This window comes from Littorina saxatilis, linkage group LG16 (assembly GCF_037325665.1).
Source record: "Littorina saxatilis isolate snail1 linkage group LG16, US_GU_Lsax_2.0, whole genome shotgun sequence".
Classification (NCBI taxonomy): domain Eukaryota; kingdom Metazoa; phylum Mollusca; class Gastropoda; order Littorinimorpha; family Littorinidae; genus Littorina; species Littorina saxatilis.
In genome coordinates this window covers 45,359,689-45,376,518 of record NC_090260.1, presented here as the reverse complement: position 1 = coordinate 45,376,518, position 16,830 = coordinate 45,359,689, and the positions used below count along the sequence as shown (strand labels likewise).

General features: G+C 38.9%; 1 protein-coding gene and 1 long non-coding RNA gene across 2 annotated transcripts in view; one reads left to right on the top strand and one right to left on the bottom strand.

Moving 5' to 3' along the window:
• The window catches only part of LOC138949780 (uncharacterized), a 94,185-nt gene that overhangs the window by 14,651 nt on the left and 62,704 nt on the right, over nt 1-16,830 (top strand). The gene's annotated exons all lie outside the window — the stretch shown is intronic.
• Nucleotides 8,747-16,579, bottom strand: LOC138951118 (uncharacterized). The gene has a single exon (XM_070322767.1). The coding sequence runs from the start codon at nt 16,470-16,472 to the stop codon at nt 14,223-14,225; it is 2,250 nt and encodes a 749-aa protein (XP_070178868.1). The 5' UTR covers nt 16,473-16,579; the 3' UTR covers nt 8,747-14,222.

The window sequence follows — 16,830 nt, the reverse complement described above, 5'->3', positions numbered from 1 at the left end:
GAGAAAGACGTGTATGTCTTTGTACGTCTTTGTGTCCGAGAGATTGAGTCCAAAAGTGAGTCCGTAACACATCAAGAGAAGAGAAACAAAAGAACAACAGAACATATTCTCTTTTCCGAACCTCTACACATGTAGCAAGGACAAATCAATAAATGCATCCTGCATTTACAACTTCCTTAGTTGTTATTTATGATGTTACGTTTGTCTTTGTTTCTCTTCTCTGCGGAGTATAAACAGAAACAAGTCGCGTAAGGCGAAAATACAATATTTAGTCAAGTAGCTGTCGAACTCACAGAATGAAACTGAACGCAATGCCATTTTTCAGCAAGACCGTATACTCGTAGCATCGTCAGTCCACCGCTCATGGCAAAGGCAGTGAAATTGACAAGAAGAGCGGGGTAGTAGTTGCGCTAAGAAGGATAGCACGCTTTTCTGTACCTCTCTTTGTTTTAACTTTCTGAGCGTGTTTTTAATCCAAACATATCATATCTATATGTTTTTGGAATCAGGAACCGACAAGGAATAAGATGAAAGTGTTTTTAAATTGATTTGGAAAATTTAATTTTGATAATAATTTTTATATATTTAATTTTCAGAGCTTGGTTTTAATCCGAATATAACATATTTATATGTTTTTGGAATCAGCAAATGATGGAGAATAAGATAAACGTAAATTTGGATCGTTTTATAAATTTTTATTTTTTTTTACAATTTTCAGATTTTTAATGACCAAAGTCATTAATTAATTTTTAAGCCACCAAGCTGAAATGCAATACCGAAGTTCGGGTTTCGTCGAAGATTATTTGACCAAAATTTCAACCAATTTGGTTGAAAAATGAGGGCGTGACAGTGCCGCCTCAACTTTCACGAAAAGCCGGATATGACGTCATCAAAGACATTTATCAAAAAAATGAAAACCACGTTCGGGGATATCATACCCAGGAACTCTCATGTCAAATTTCATAAAGATCGGTCCAGTAGTTTAGTCTGAATCGCTCTACACACACACACACACACACACACACACACACACACGCACATACACCACGACCCTCGTTTCGATTCCCCCTCGATGTTAAAATATTTAGTCAAAACTTGACTAAATATAAAAAGTACACATTTAATATTTCACAAAAAACAACAGAGAACAGTATCTTGGTGTTACTTCATATTTATTGAAAAGCACAAAGCAAAAAAATTCTCCACATACATTTACAACAGTTGCATTCAGATCCATTTCACTCTGAAGCCCATTCACACTTGCATGCTTGAAGCATGGTCTTTTTTTACTCCACAAAAACACTTTGACAAAAACAAACACATCCACACCTTCCTGCTAGCCTGCACACACAAACACCCAAGTTCGCATACTAATACTATACACACACATGCACACATGCTTGCGTTCCTGTTCACGCATATACACACACCATACAAACAAGAAGGGCAAAGCCCATACGACTCACATGCTTTACACATTTTTCCTACCAAAATACATGTGACCTTGACCCAAGGTCAAGGTCATCCAAGGTCATGCAACACAAAGCTGTTAATTCAAGACATAGGAAGTACAATGGTGCTTATTGGCTCTTTCTACCATGAGATATGGTCACTTTTAGTGGTTCACTACCTTATTTTGGTCACATTTCCTAAGGGTCAAAGTGACCTTGACCTTGATCATATGTGACCAAATGTGTCTCATGATGAAAGCATAACATGTGCCCACATAATTTTTAAGTTTGAAACAGTTATCTTCCATAGTTCAGGGTCAAGGTCACTTCAAAATATGTATACAATCCAACTTTGAAGAGCTCCTGTGACCTTGACCTTGAAGCAAGGTAAACCAAACTGGTATCAAAAGATGGGGCTTACTTTGCCCTATATATCATATATAGGTGAGGTATTGAATCTCAAAAACTTCAGAGAAAATGGGAAAAATATGAAAAATAGCTGTTTTTTAGGCAACATTTATGGCCCCTGCGACCTTGACCTTGAAGCAAGGTCAAGATGCTATGTATGTTTTTTGGGGCCTTGTCATCATACACCATCTTGCCAAATGTGGTACTGATAGACTGAATAGTGTCCAAGAAATATCCAACGTTAAAGTTTTCTGGACGGACGTCCGGACGGACGTCCGGACGGACGGACGGACGACTTGGGTGAGTACATAGACTCACTTTTGCTTCGCATGTGAGTCAAAAAGGCACCTACACACACACACACACACACACACACACACCTCTGTTTGATGGCTTGCACACCTTTCATACCACACCTTTACACATGAACGCACTCGCGCGCGCTCTCACACACACACACACACACACACACACACACACACACACACACACACACACACACACACATACTAGCATATGGTCACAAACGAGGACTTTGAGAAGGCACCTACCAATCGGGGACCACAAGAAGGAAGAGAGTTTAAGATCTCAAAATCTAGTAGTAAGCCTTTAACACCATGGGAAGCAACATGTGCTATTCAAACATAAATAAATTGTTTATTTAAACAGTTTGACAAATATGTCACAATTGAGGACATTATTTTGCGGTTTGACATGTTGATGAAAAATGGGAATACACTCAAGCGTTTGACAATTTTATAACAAATAGGGACTTTAAAGCAGCGTTTGATAATTTGATGAAAATTGGGGATACACTCTGAAACTTAAAATTTTAATAACAAACTAGGACACACACGTACACTACTCAGGAAATCCTGGCTGGTGATAACTCTTTGTGAATTCTTTCTTTTCTTTCTTTATTTGGTGTTTAACGTCGTTTTCAACCACGAAGGTTATATCGCGACTTTGTGAATTCTACTGCTCTTGATAATCATCCATGCAATAGATAGATAGCAAGAATGTGCACTTGACAAATATAACTTGTTCCTTTTTGTGTTTTCTGTTGTTTTTCGGCAAAATAAGTAACAAAAAGGGTAAAAAATAAAAATAAAAACGCGACCGACCGACCCTCTTTTTTGGGGGCATGAAACCCTAAACACACCTATTTTTTTGTGTGGCCTAACTTACTTTTCAAATATGTGTACTCAGTTTGAAAAGAAGAAGAAATTACTGTTGCAAATTGTAACCTTGCCCACCTATTCCATTTTATCAAACAAGTAATTATTTGATATATTTCTGATCTGTTTTCACAAATGAACATGTTGTCAAAGCCTGTATGTATATGTCGTGCCGAATTCTTGTGAAATTGCCGATTTCGCGTAATCAGCAGCTTTATTGCTCATTTCACGTAATCGGCAAAACGTTGCCTAATTCGCGTAATAGGCAGCAAATTGCCGAAAATGTGAAACGTACTAAAAAATATGCCCAATTCACGAAATAGGCAGCCGATTATGCGAAATCGGCAAGATATGAAACTGATTGTTCGAAATAAAAATTCCATTTCAATTGTTTTCGTTGTGCATGGCTTTTTTCGATTGTTGACTGCTGCACCGATCTGACCAGAGTTGTTTCGATTATTTCGTTGTGCATGCTTTTCTCGATTGTTGATTGCTACACGTTCACTGATCTGAGTGCATTTTGGTTCCAATGTCTGAGTCCGAAAGAGGGAGGCTGGATGCTAGAAATATTGTGAGAGTGGTGTCAGAAATTACATGCAATGGCTGCTACAGGGTAGCGACACGTCACGGCATAATAAACACATCGTACTGCCGAAATCAAATTATGAAAGCAAGCAGTCAGTTGCTGACGCTTGAAGACACTTCTCAGGAAGTGCATAGTGCTCGCAAAGTAGCATCTTTGGACTCTGCAACAGACGGCCAAGGCTACACAAAATGCTCATGTGCCACAGCATGCAGCACAAGAAGACGTGCATGGCGAAAGTCCGGCACTTTGTGTCACAGTCATTGTCACCCAAGAAATGCCAAGTGTAAAAACAAATAGATTGCAGGAAATTGATAATGGAGTTTGTTTGCTTAGTCTAAATGTGCTTTATGCAATTTGGAAGTATTATACAATCATTAATGTGTTCACACTCATTATTACATTGTTTGTCTGTTTGTTTCATTCTGCTACATCAAAGGTGCTTTCAAGCTAAACTCATGTTTTGAATGATATGAAACAAAAAGGAAAACAAAAAATGTGAACATTTAAACATAATAGAACTGGAGAAACTTGCAGATTTCGCGTAATGGGCAGAAATTGCCTGTTTCGCGTAATCAGCTGCCTATTTCGTGAATTGGGCAAAGTTTTGAGTGCGTTTCACATTTTCGGCAATTTGCTGCCTATTTCGCGAATTACGTTGTCCCTTATTTAATTGCATACTTGTCAAGAAGAAAACCAAGCGTTTGGATGTTATATCCCATTTCTTCACCGATTTTGATGAAGATTTGTTAGTGACCTTTGTCGGCTGAGAGTCGTTTTGGAGCTTGCCTCCTTGGGTTTTTTTCATACAAAGATTCCAAGAAGACAACAACCAAACATAAGGTGATTTCCTGCATTTTAACTAATTTTAGAGCTTGCAATGTTCGGTAGTTCAAACAAAATGAAGTTTCACTGTGTAATGGATTTTTGTTTGTTTGTTTGCTTAACGCCCAGTCAATCGCAAAGGATCATCTCAGGGCGGCTGTGTAATGGTGACCTAGATGAATTTTGATGCAACCTAAATTTGTGTACGTAAACTAATGACAAAATTACATCATCCTGATGATAAAGTGAAGTTTAATAGTGAAACACGTATTTGAACCAAGATAGACAACAAATATAAATGTTGATGTAACTTTTGTTTTATTAACTTGAATTTGGTCATGGAAATGACAATAAACACGCAAATCATAAAAAAATTGTACTAAACCAAAAAACAACAAAAAATAAGAACATTTCAACAAAAGCAAGAATGCATTAATTTGTTCCAACTGTCTTCATGTTACAAATACGTACACATGCTTTGGTTTCTTTGCTACTAGCGTTCCACATCACCCCGGGATAACATTTTTTACCAGCACTTCAGGGTATGACCCAGGTTGTGTAAGCATTTGCTGCAAAAACATGAGGGTGCATTCACTGAATCGTCTGAAAAGCGACTTATACGACTTTTTTTTTTTTTACGAGAATGTGATATGAGGCATACATGATCTGACCATTCATACACATGATTATAACTGTACCTTGTTTTGCAAGCAATATGACTGTCATTTGTTGTGAGTTTGTGTGCCTTTGAACATTTTCCTACATTTAAGTCAATTTTGTTTAAAACCAACAACAAATTCAAACGAGATCATTAGATGACTAGTTAGGTCGCAATCAGACAAAGTAGTGACCACAATTTTCGAGTGGTAAGTTAAATTGGGTACGACACAGCACCAATGTGCCATCCCGGTTTGTGGTGCTGGTTTTTTTTCCCAGCAAAGGTGCTGGTTCTTATCACTCAAAAAAAACTTTGCCTCATTACGAGCTAACTAGTCGTATATAATGGCAATGAAACACAATGGTCCGATCAAGAAATGATCGAACATTAATTACTAGCAAGGCAAATATTGTTGAAATTTGTTATTGGTTTTAAACAAACCCGAGTTAAATGTTGGAAAGTGCTTGAAGGAACACAACAAATGATAGTGAAATTTCTTGCCAAACAAGGTACAGTTATTGTCATTTTTTGTTTGTTTGTTTGTTTATTTGTTGCTTAACGTCCAGCCGACTACGCAGAGCCATATCAGGACAAGGAAGGGGGGGATGAAGGGGGCCACTTGTCAAGCGATTCCTGTTTACAAATGCACTAACCCATTACTTGTGTCCCAGCAGGCTTTAGTAAAACTAAATTAATACCTACTGGAAGATTACCAGTTTCCAGTATGTTAAAATAGGCTTAACCTATCTACTGCTGGGCTTACATCAGAACACTAACAGATTAAACTAAGTTATTGTCATGAGTATGAAGAGTTAGATGGATGCCTTGGACAGAATCATGCTCATAAAATCAAATCGACATGAACACATCTTATAAGTCCCTTTTCAGATGATTCGATGAATGCACCCTCATGTGTTTGCAGCAAATGCTCGCAAAAACTGGGTGTTACCCTGAAGTGCTGGTCAAAATCTTTCATACCGGTGTGAAAGGAATGAGTGTCCGCCGGAACCAGTGTCCTACCTAATACAGACAAAGACGGACGCGAAAGGACGCGCATTCCTGGACTTAGGTTTAGCTGTCCCCCAGTCCTCCTTTGTATGTGTTAGCTAGGACACTTGTTCCGGGGGGACATTCGTTCCATTTACACCGGGGTTGGAGACCATTCAACCAAGCCAACACTACTCGCTAAAAGCAGTTGAAACACAACCTTGCATACTGGTGTAAAAGGAACAAATGTCCGCCGGAACCAGTGTCCTAGCTAGTGGCATTATATACGGACATTGGTTACTAAACCTAAGTCCAGGAATGCGTGTCCTTCTTTGTCTGTTATCAGGTAGGACACTGGTTCCGGTGAACACTCGTTCCTACCACATCGACACATCACACTCTGGCCCACATTTAATGTACAAATGCGAAATATTCAGGCTTTAAAGTCTAATTTAAAAATCTTTAAAAAAAGGGGACAAAACTCAAACGAATTTATATGATTATAAACTTACTGCCTATGCATGTACCACACAACCTAAAAAGGAAATAATGCAAGATCTCCCTCCTTTTTTTCTGAATGCATAGTATTTAAAAAATAATAGTTTGACTTCTGATTCATTCCTACAAAGCACAATCTGTGACATACGCTGTTGTTTTAAATCGAATCTTCCCAATGATTAGGGGAAAAAAAGAATGTGTGTTTGGGGTTTCATGGCCTCTAAAAATAGGGTCGATCCTCACACAACTTTGGTTCTTATTTTTTCTTCCTTTCAAAAAATATAGTTGACGGTAAATCATGCTATTTTTTTTTTATATTTTTAATATTTGTTCCCCCAAATCACAAAAAAAAAGTTGTTAATTCGGTCGGGAAACCCCAAACACACCTCACACAAACAATTTTTTCCAAGGCAAAACAGTATGATCCGGACACGACCGCGAGAGCACTTACGGCGCATACCACTACAGCGTATTCCATTACCGCGAGAGACACTACGGCGAACATACCACTACCGCGAACGTCACTATTGCGAAGATGCCGATACAGCGAGTCGACTTTATGGCGCATACCACTTCCGCGAGGTGACATTACCGCGATAGGACATTACAGCGAGAGGACAATTTGACATTAAATTTCATGAGGGAAATAATGCCTGGTATTCTCGCGATGGTGGTAGCAGTATGCTCGCGGTAGTTTGTTTGTTTGTTTATTTGTTGCTTAACGTCCAGCCGACTACGCAGAGCCATATCAGGACGAGGAAGGGGGGGATGAAGGGGGCCACTTGTCAAGCGATTCCTGTTTACACTAACCCATTACTTGTGTCCCAGCAGGCTTTAGTAAAACTAAATTAATACCTACTGGAAGATTACCAGTTTCCAGTATGTTAAAATAGGCTTAACCTATCTACTGCTGGACTTACATCAGAACACTAACAGATTAAACTATACATGAATCGCGAGACAAGCGGCAAGAGAAGAGATTTTTGGAAAAAAAATACAGGTGAATGAGCAAGAAGGCAGAAAAAAGAAAAGAATTCATGAAGAAAAAGAGAGCATGACAGGAAAGAGGAACCAAAAATCTGGCACTCACTTTCGGATATCCTCTCACCGCTTTCATTCTAGTTTACATGGTTGGTATTTGGTAATTGGAATGATGAATGGACTGATTCTTCATAATATGTACATAACTGGCTAGCAACTACACCATTTGTCATTTGAGGGATATGCTCACAGAGAGAAGTCGTGAAACGTCACTCACTTTCGGATGTTCTCTCTGCTCGGGAAGAATTCACAGCATACATCGCTTTCCTTTGACATGAGATGAGATGGGAATTTTCCATGAATCCATTGTTTACATTGATATGATACGCTGACAGAGAGAGTCATTTACTTCAACAGGTTTACTTTTAAATTCATTCGTCATTCTTTTTCATGTGCACATGTAGCCAACCTTTAGCTTTGCCGTGTTCAGCCTTTGAGAGCGCTTTCTTCCTTTGTTTTCTTTCATAACTGTCCGCCTTCATCCAATTGCAGCTATGAAAGAAAATGAAAACAGAAAGTGCTTTCAAGCGCTGAGTAGGGCAAAATTGGCTACATTGGCCGAAATCTCAGAAAACGCCACATGTTTCGGATGTCCTCAGCGCTTTTGTTTACATTGATATACCGTCGAACGCAGAAGAAGAAGAAGAAGTTTACATTGATATGACAGAGAGAGTCTTTACTTTAACACGTTTTTAATTTTAAATTCATGTGTCATTCTTTTTAATGTACGCATGTAAGCGTGTTAGTGGACGATTTGGTTCTAGAATCATATATTTATAAATACATAATTCGTTGACTTCAAAAATTGAAGACATTTTGTAGAAAACATGCAGGTGAATGGACTATTAGACAGAAGTGAACAAAGAACAAATACAATAACCTGTGGGTGCTCAGCAGGTTAAGACAGAGGGGAGGCTTCTGAACATCACCCGCAGTCTCTTACGTGTCCCACCTGGGAACTTACAAGAAATAACCCCCCAACCCCAAAGGCAATTCCAATCAATTAAAACAATCAAGACATTAGAAATAAACATATGCCAACAGACACAAAAACGTAAACCAATCCCACTATCACTACTACCCCCCCCCCCCCCCCCCCCCCTCCCCCACCCACATACTTTACTTTATTTGGTGTTTAACGTCGTTTTCAACCACGAAGGTTATATCGCGACGAGGGAAAGGGGGGAGATGGGACGTGGAATAAACGCCCATCTCGATTTGACCAAAAGCCATGTTTTGATGACCGATCCAATTAACGTATATTGTTCACATGTTTACAGAAAGTCAAGAACCAAGTTTGTTCGCATGTTTACAAGAAAATCAAGAACGAACATGGTTGTTTACAATACATCAAGAACGAAGTTTGTTTGCATGTTTACAAGAAAATTGAGAACAAAGGTTGTTTACATTTTTACAAAAAATCAAGAACCAAGTTTCTTCGCATATTCGCACAAAATCAAGATCTTCAACCAAGTTTGTTCACAGGCATACAAGAAAATCAACAACGAACATGGTTGTTTACAATTCATCAAGAACCAAGTTTGTATGCATGTTTACACAAAATCAAGTGTAAAAAAAGTTTTTAACATTTTTACAAAAAATCAAGAACCAAGTTTCTTTGTATATTCGCACAAAATCAAGATCTTCAACCAAGTTTGTTCACCGGCATACAAGAAAATCAACAACAAACATGGTTGTTTACAATTCATCAAGAACCAAGTTTGTATGCATGTTTACACAAAATCAAGTGTAAAAAAAGTTTTTAACATTTTTACAAAAAATCAAGAACCAAGTTTCTTTGTATATTCGCACAAAATCAAGATCTTCAACCAAGTTTGTTCACAGGCATACAAGACAAGAGGCGAAGCCATCAAGGCTCACGTAAGAAATCGACAAACAGTAACACAAACTCAATCACTCCGTCACACATACACACCCACACACACAGTAAGCTTAGGTGACACTGTGCAAGAAAGAGAGACACTAGATCTAGATCTGTCTGTCTGCATGTAGCCTACTTACAGGGACACGACTGCCAAATAGTCTCGGCCCGCTCAAAATAACAATGACCGAGACCACACACACCACGCGAGAGAGAAAGACTACAGGGAGGCATGCCGTCATGATGCATTAATTGACGTCAAACACTTTTGACCGTGACGTAATCTTATGCGAGCTTTATCCATAGTCTTGGATAACCACTCACACATAGACTCGGAAATGTTAAAGTTTCTACCACAGACATACACACGCACAAACACACACACACACGCACACACACACGCACAAACGCACAAACGCACAGACAGACAAAGTTACGATCGCATAGGCTACACTTCGTGAGCCAAAAATCAACAACGAACATGGTTGTTTACAATTCATCAAGAACCAAGTTTGTATGCATGTTTACACAAAATCAAGTGTAAAAAAAGTTTTTAACATTTTTACAAAAAATCAAGAACCAAGTTTCTTTGTATATTCGCACAAAATCAAGATCTTCAACCAAGTTTGTTCACAGGCATACAAGAAAATCAACAACGAACATGGTTGTTTACAATTCATCAAGAACCAAGTTTGTATGCATGTTTACACAAAATCAAGTGTAAAAAAAGTTTTTAACATTTTTACAAAAAATCAAGAACCAAGTTTCTTTGTATATTCGCACAAAATCAAGATCTTCAACCAAGTTTGTTCACAGGCATACAAGAAAATCAACAACGAACATGGTTGTTTACAATTCATCAAGAACCAAGTTTGTATGCATGTTTACACAAAATCAAGTGTAAAAAAAGTTTTTAACATTTTTACAAAAAATCAAGAACCAAGTTTCTTTGTATATTCGCACAAAATCAAGATCTTCAACCAAGTTTGTTCACAGGCATACAAGAAAATCAACAACGAACATGGTTGTTTACAATACATCAAGAATCAAGTTTGTATGCATGTTTACACAAAATCAAGTGTAAAAAAAGTTTTTAACATGATTACAAAAAATCAAGAACCAGTCGTTTGAATGTTTACAGAAAATCAACAATCAGGTTTGTTCGCATGTTTACAAGAAAATCAAAAACGAACATGGTTGTTTACAATAAAGTGGCTTCGTCCAATTTGGGATAGTATGAGAAAGTTTGATTTGAATATTTTACTTGATTTGAATTTTTGACTGGCTGTAAATGAGAATCGGCTGTATTTTTATTACAGACGCACGTTCAAAGATTGATGCATACAATCATGGTATATTTATTAAACTCAATCGAATACATCTAAATGAAAACTTAAGTTTTGTAAGCCATCATTAGTACTCTCAATTTGGTCCACGTGTTTCCAATTCGGTCCACCCCTGTTTTCAATTTGGGATTCAAAGAAGGCATCGAAGTTATCAAAGTTTTTGAAGATGTGGGAGGAGCAAGCAGTTTTTTTTTAAGTCTGTACAACCGAGACTACAAGACAGGAAGTTGGGGCCATGTCTGAAATGACGTCAATATCGAATGCAGCCCAGTGACGTAAAATTAACAAGTCGCGTAAGGCAAAAATACAACATTTAGTCAAGTAGCTGTCGAACTCACAGAATGAAACTGAACGCAATGCAACGCAGCAAGACCGTTCACTCGTAGCATCGTCAGTCCACCGCTCACGGCAAAGGCAGTGAAATTGACAAGAAGAGCGGGGTAGTACTTGCGCTGAGAAGGATAGCACGCTTTTCTGTACCTCTCTTTGTTTTCAATCAATCAATCAATGAGTCTTATATCGCGCATATTCCGTGGGTACAGTTCTAGGCGCTCTGCAGTGATGCCGTGTGAGATGAAATTTTATACGGCCAGTAGATTGCAGCCATTTTGGCGCATATTTACTTTTCACGGCCTATTATTCCAAGTCACACGGGTATAGGTAGACAATTATTAACTGTGCTTAAGCAATTTTGCCAGGAAAGACCCTTTTGTCAATCGTGGGATCTTTAACGTGCACACCCAATGTAGTGTACACGGGGGGAGGTTCGGACACCGAAGAGAGTCTGCACACAAAGTTGACTCTGTGAAATAAATTTCCGCCGAACCTGGGATCGAACTCACGCTGACAGCGGCCAACTGAATACAAATCCAGCGCGCTACCAACTGAGCTATATCCCCGCCCATGTTTTAACTTTCTGAGCGTGTTTTTAATCCAAACATAGCATATCTATATGTTTTTGGAATCAGGAACCGACAAGGAATAAGATGAAAGTGTTTTTAAATTGATTTGGAAAATTTAATTTTGATAATAATTTTTATATATTTAATTTTCAGAGCTTGTTTTTAATCCAAATATGACATATTTATTAATTATATGTTTTTGAAATCAGCAAATGATGGAGAATAAGATGAAGGTAAATTTGGATCGTTTTATAAATTTTTTTTTTTTTTTTACAATTTTCAGATTTTTAATGACGAAAGTCATTAATTAATTTTTGAGCCACCAAGCTGAAATGCAATACCGAAGTCCGGGCTTCGTCGAACATTACTTGACCAAAATTTCAACCAATTTGGTTGAAAAATGAGGGCGTGACAGTGCCGCCTCAACTTTCACGAAAAGCCGGATATGACGTCATCAAAGACATTTATCAAAAAAATGAAAACCACGTTCGGGGATATCATACCCAGGAACTCTCATGTCAAATTTCATAAAGATCGGTCCAGTAGTTTGGTCTGAATCGCTCTACACACACACACACGCACAGCGCCAAAAACTTGTTTTGGAGCTTCTGAAGACGTTAGATGAATAAAACAAATGAGGACTCAGTTTTGGGTCCCCATTTGGGTTTAGGTCCTCAATTTGAAGGTGTGCAACAGTTGCAAGTCCTGAATGGTGATCATATGCTAACACAACAGACACACTCACACATACACCACGACCCTCGTCTCGATTCCCCCCTCTACGTTAAAACATTTAGTCAAAACTTGACTAAATGTAAAAAGCAACAAGAGAACGGATTGTCACATGAACCAGCTTTCTTTATTTACTTGGATATTGTGGGAGCTGTTTATACTTTTTTGTTATAAAATCCGCAGAACGTTCAAGATCAAAAAGAGATTTTCAAAAGAATAACATCCTGAAAACAACGAAACGTGTGTCCTAAGTCTTTCTGGGATTTCCTTTTGAAAATATAACACAACAGGCGACAGTTTTTGTTCTCTTGTGATGCCGTTTGAAGGCAAGTTTTTGTTGTTTTCTATCTACAAAACAATTACTCAATCATCCAGTTTACCAGCCCTCATTCCCAGGGAACTTCATTTTGTTTTTAGGGACATAAACAGCGAGGAGGATTTCTCCTAGGGTTTGTTTAGTCCCGAATTGGACACACATTGTGTCCCAATTTGAACGTACACCTCATTCCACGAGTCACCGACTAAGATACGATATTGATCGGTTTGAGTCACATATTTTATTGTAAAAATAATAACACAATCCCTTACTTTGTCATAATTTTTTGTCATGGAATAAGAATCAACGTGGTATATGTCAAGATACGCTGTCATTAAGTATTTTTCGAGGGAACATGCTGGTGGACAAATTCCGGAAATGGACGCTCATTGCAAATAAAAGGCAATTGACAAAACATGATCAACGAATACTGAAGTTCTTTAGGAACTAATTTTTGTTGGAAAAACGATTTAATTTGAAGCTAATGCATTAAGTGATTAACCCTTCAATGCCGCTTACTGGATAATCTGTCATCAAATAGATTGCTAGCTGTACCGTCTTCAATGGAAGTGTACGTTCATTTGGACCAAATTAGAAACACAAATCAGGTTGTCCCAAATTGGACGAAGCCACTTTACAACAAGAACCAAGTTTGTTCGCATGTTTACAGAAAATCACGAACCAAGATTGTATATGCATATTTACGGGAAATCAAGAACCACGTTTGTTTGAATGTTTACAGAAATTCAAGAACTACGTTTGTTCGCATGCTTACAGGTAATCAAGAATGACCAAGATTGTTTGCGGGTTTACAGGAACCCTTTCAGGAATATTTATCAAAATAAATCAAGAACAACCAACATTGTTTGCATGTTAAAGAAAATCAAGAGCCAAGTTTGTTTGCATGTTCACAGACAATCAAGAATCAAGTTTGTTTGTATGTTTACAGGAAATCAAGAACGAGCAATTTAAGGCTGTTTGCATGTTTACAATATAATCAAGAACGAACAAGGTTGTTTGCATGTTTACAAGAAAATCAAGAACGAACAAGGTTGTTTACAATACACGTTTGCAGAAAATCAAGCTCCAAGGCTGTTGGCATGTTTACAGAAATTCAAGAATGAACATGGTTGTTAAACCAATTAAAAGTTAAGTGCCCCTAACCTTCGTTGTGCAGTCCAGAAAAGTGCAGGTATTAACCAGGCAGAAATCGTAATCACACCACACATCGTGAAAAACAAAACTAATGTCATCATCAAGTGACCACAAGGTGTGAGTAGTTATCTCTTCATTGACACATGCAATTCTTGGAGTGAAATGTATCATCATCAAGTGATCTGAAGGTGTGAGTGGGATGAGTTATCTTTTCATGGATACAATGCAATTCTTGGTGTGGAATTTGTCATCATCAATGATCACAAGGTGTGAGAAGTTCTTCTTTTCCTTGACACAATGCGATTCTTGACATGGAATTTTATACCTTTCCATTCCCGCCCTTTGAGAGCGCTTTCCATCGCAATGGCTTGTTCACAAGCTCTTTTCCCCGGAACTTTGTGGTCGCGGATGAAGGTATTCAATGCCCTGTCAATGGCACCATTTTCAGCATCTGACCATTTTCTTTTCTTCTGCTTCTTTTGGGAAATTGCCTGTTCACACTCATAGTCAGAATCCTCATCCTCATCTGAGGAACTTGGATTTACAACAGTTTTCCTCTGCACTACACGTTTTTGTCTGTGCACAGAGCGTTTTTCTCCATTCACCGAGCTTTGAAATGCTGGTGTGTCATTTGTGACACATGTCTTGTCACCAATATGATTGTCAGACGCTGCAGCAGTTTCTTCAGTTCCACTGGTTTCCTCATCTCCACACTGCTCATCTCCACACTCCTCTTCCATCTGATCTTCCACATCAAAATTGATCGTATCAAAATCTTTTCCTTTCAGATCTGATATCTGCCCTGTGTTGATGCAATGGAGAACCTTTGAGACCTTTGCAGTTTGTAGGAGATCATCAGGCAGCCTGTAGAAGGACCTATGAACACGAATATCATGTCCGAGAAATGTTGCCAATATGTCTTGACTGGTTTCACTCAGTCCAAGAACCTGACTGAGAGTTGCTAGTTGTTGTCTTAGACGCGTTGATGTCAGAAGTTCTGGATGTTTGGCACCAGACTCATCGACAAACTTTCTAAGACAGTCCGTTCCTCTCATTGGATGAGCACACCCAGGCATTGTGAACAAGAAATCGCCGTCCGTTTTCCTGTTTTCCAACAGGAGAATGACATTTTCCTTCATCTCCTCAGTCAGCAGAACGGGAACTTTACGACCCCTTTTCCCTTTGGTCTCCACTCTGACGTGAGTTCGAGAAAGCTGTCTTTCAAAAGCAGACAACGATTTGACCACCTCTGATTCAGCTGTTTTGGCTTGTCCTGGATTCAAAGCTGCCTCCACTTCTTGCACCTTGATGCGCTGCGATTCCCCAGATCTTCTTCTGTTAAAAAGAATAATCTGGGTCAAGGACACCTGTGCAAGGAGCTTGTATGAGGAGCTTTGCTCCAGGGACTTTTTCGCCTCTTTGGCAATGGTTTGCAAATGGCAATGCACCTTTTTCACATCTTCAGTGAAAGGAAGAAGTTTTGGTGTGTTGTACTTTCTCGAGTCCAGAGTGTTGTGTGCATGACCAGCAATTCGGTCACACCATTCTTCTTCATACAATGCGAGGAAGTTTGTGCACTTTTTCTCCTTTGCATCATCTTCCTCTCTCAATGCCTTTGATTTGAGAATCTTGCAGCATTTTTTCAGGCTGTACCCTACTTTTAGGGCAAGAGATGGGCGCTTAAACATCCCTGTGTCATTGTCGTAGCCAGCAATTGCTTTCACCGACAGGAGGACAGACTCAAAATGACAAGGGTCAAGACAGTCTTCAATAGAACGAATATTGTCATGTTTTGTGTGTTGAACGAGCCTGCCTAGTTCCCTCATTTTGTTGGAAATGTAGGTTTTTTTGTGTGGTTCTGGGTGTTTTTCCAAGAGACGGTTTCCATATTCGAGTATCAAACGATCTCCCTGAACAACTTCTTTGACATCACAGTCATTCATGTCGACAAGAATGTTATCTCTCAACCTCTTGTTCTGTATTTTTACTGGCATGAGCAGCTTGCCAGCACCAATACCCTTTGCATCAGATTCTTTACCTTTTTCTGTAGCTGCTTCACAAGTTTTCTGATGCTTCCAAAGGATGCGCTTTGAATACAAGCCAAAACACACACCACATGTCACATAGTCTCCCTGCGTCTTCTGTTTGGAACGGTATTTGGGAACCAAAACACCCCCTCCCGTTTCTACACATTCATAGTTGTGATTGAAATCACCTTTCTTTGTCAGCACTGCCCAGGCTGCTCTCCTTTCTTTGCTTTTCTTGTTCTTTGACAGAACTCGCGCCACATCAAATTCATCACTGTGCATGTCTTCCAGGTGTCTAGCGATTTTAGGGTACGATTTCTTACAGTACAGACAAAAGTGCTTTTTAGTTACAGCACAATCCATTACAGTTGTTGCATCACTGCCGATTTCTGGGAAAATGTCACTTTCATTGTCACTGTCATTAACAGTAGATGTAACAGTATATGTGTTGTTACCAGTAGATGTAGCAATATCTGGTGTCATTTCTTTGGTAGTCCCTGCACCATCTCTACTCTGGAATCCACTGGTGCATTCCTCGTCACTGCTGCTACTGCTTTCGGGAAAATAGTCCGAGTCGAGATCGCTGCATTCACCATCTGAAACAAGCAAACATTTTTTTTTCAATTTTGTAAAATATAATCTCTAATGCTACTTAGGCCAAAACAAACAAAAGTGTGTTTAGGGTTTCCCGACAGACCCTATTTTTGGGGGGCTCACGAAACCTGCACATGTTTGGCATCGTTCGAAAGGTGAAGCCTTGAATTTCCATTTGACGTCACCTTTGTGGTCGTTATTTCTTTCACGGAAACACACGAAGGCGAAAACTTGGTCAACCCAAATC

What these genes read in the sequence shown, in the direction of transcription:
- LOC138951118 (XM_070322767.1), bottom strand. Translation starts at nt 16,472, where the DNA reads ATGACACCAGATATTGCTACATCTACTGGTAACAACACATATACTGTT.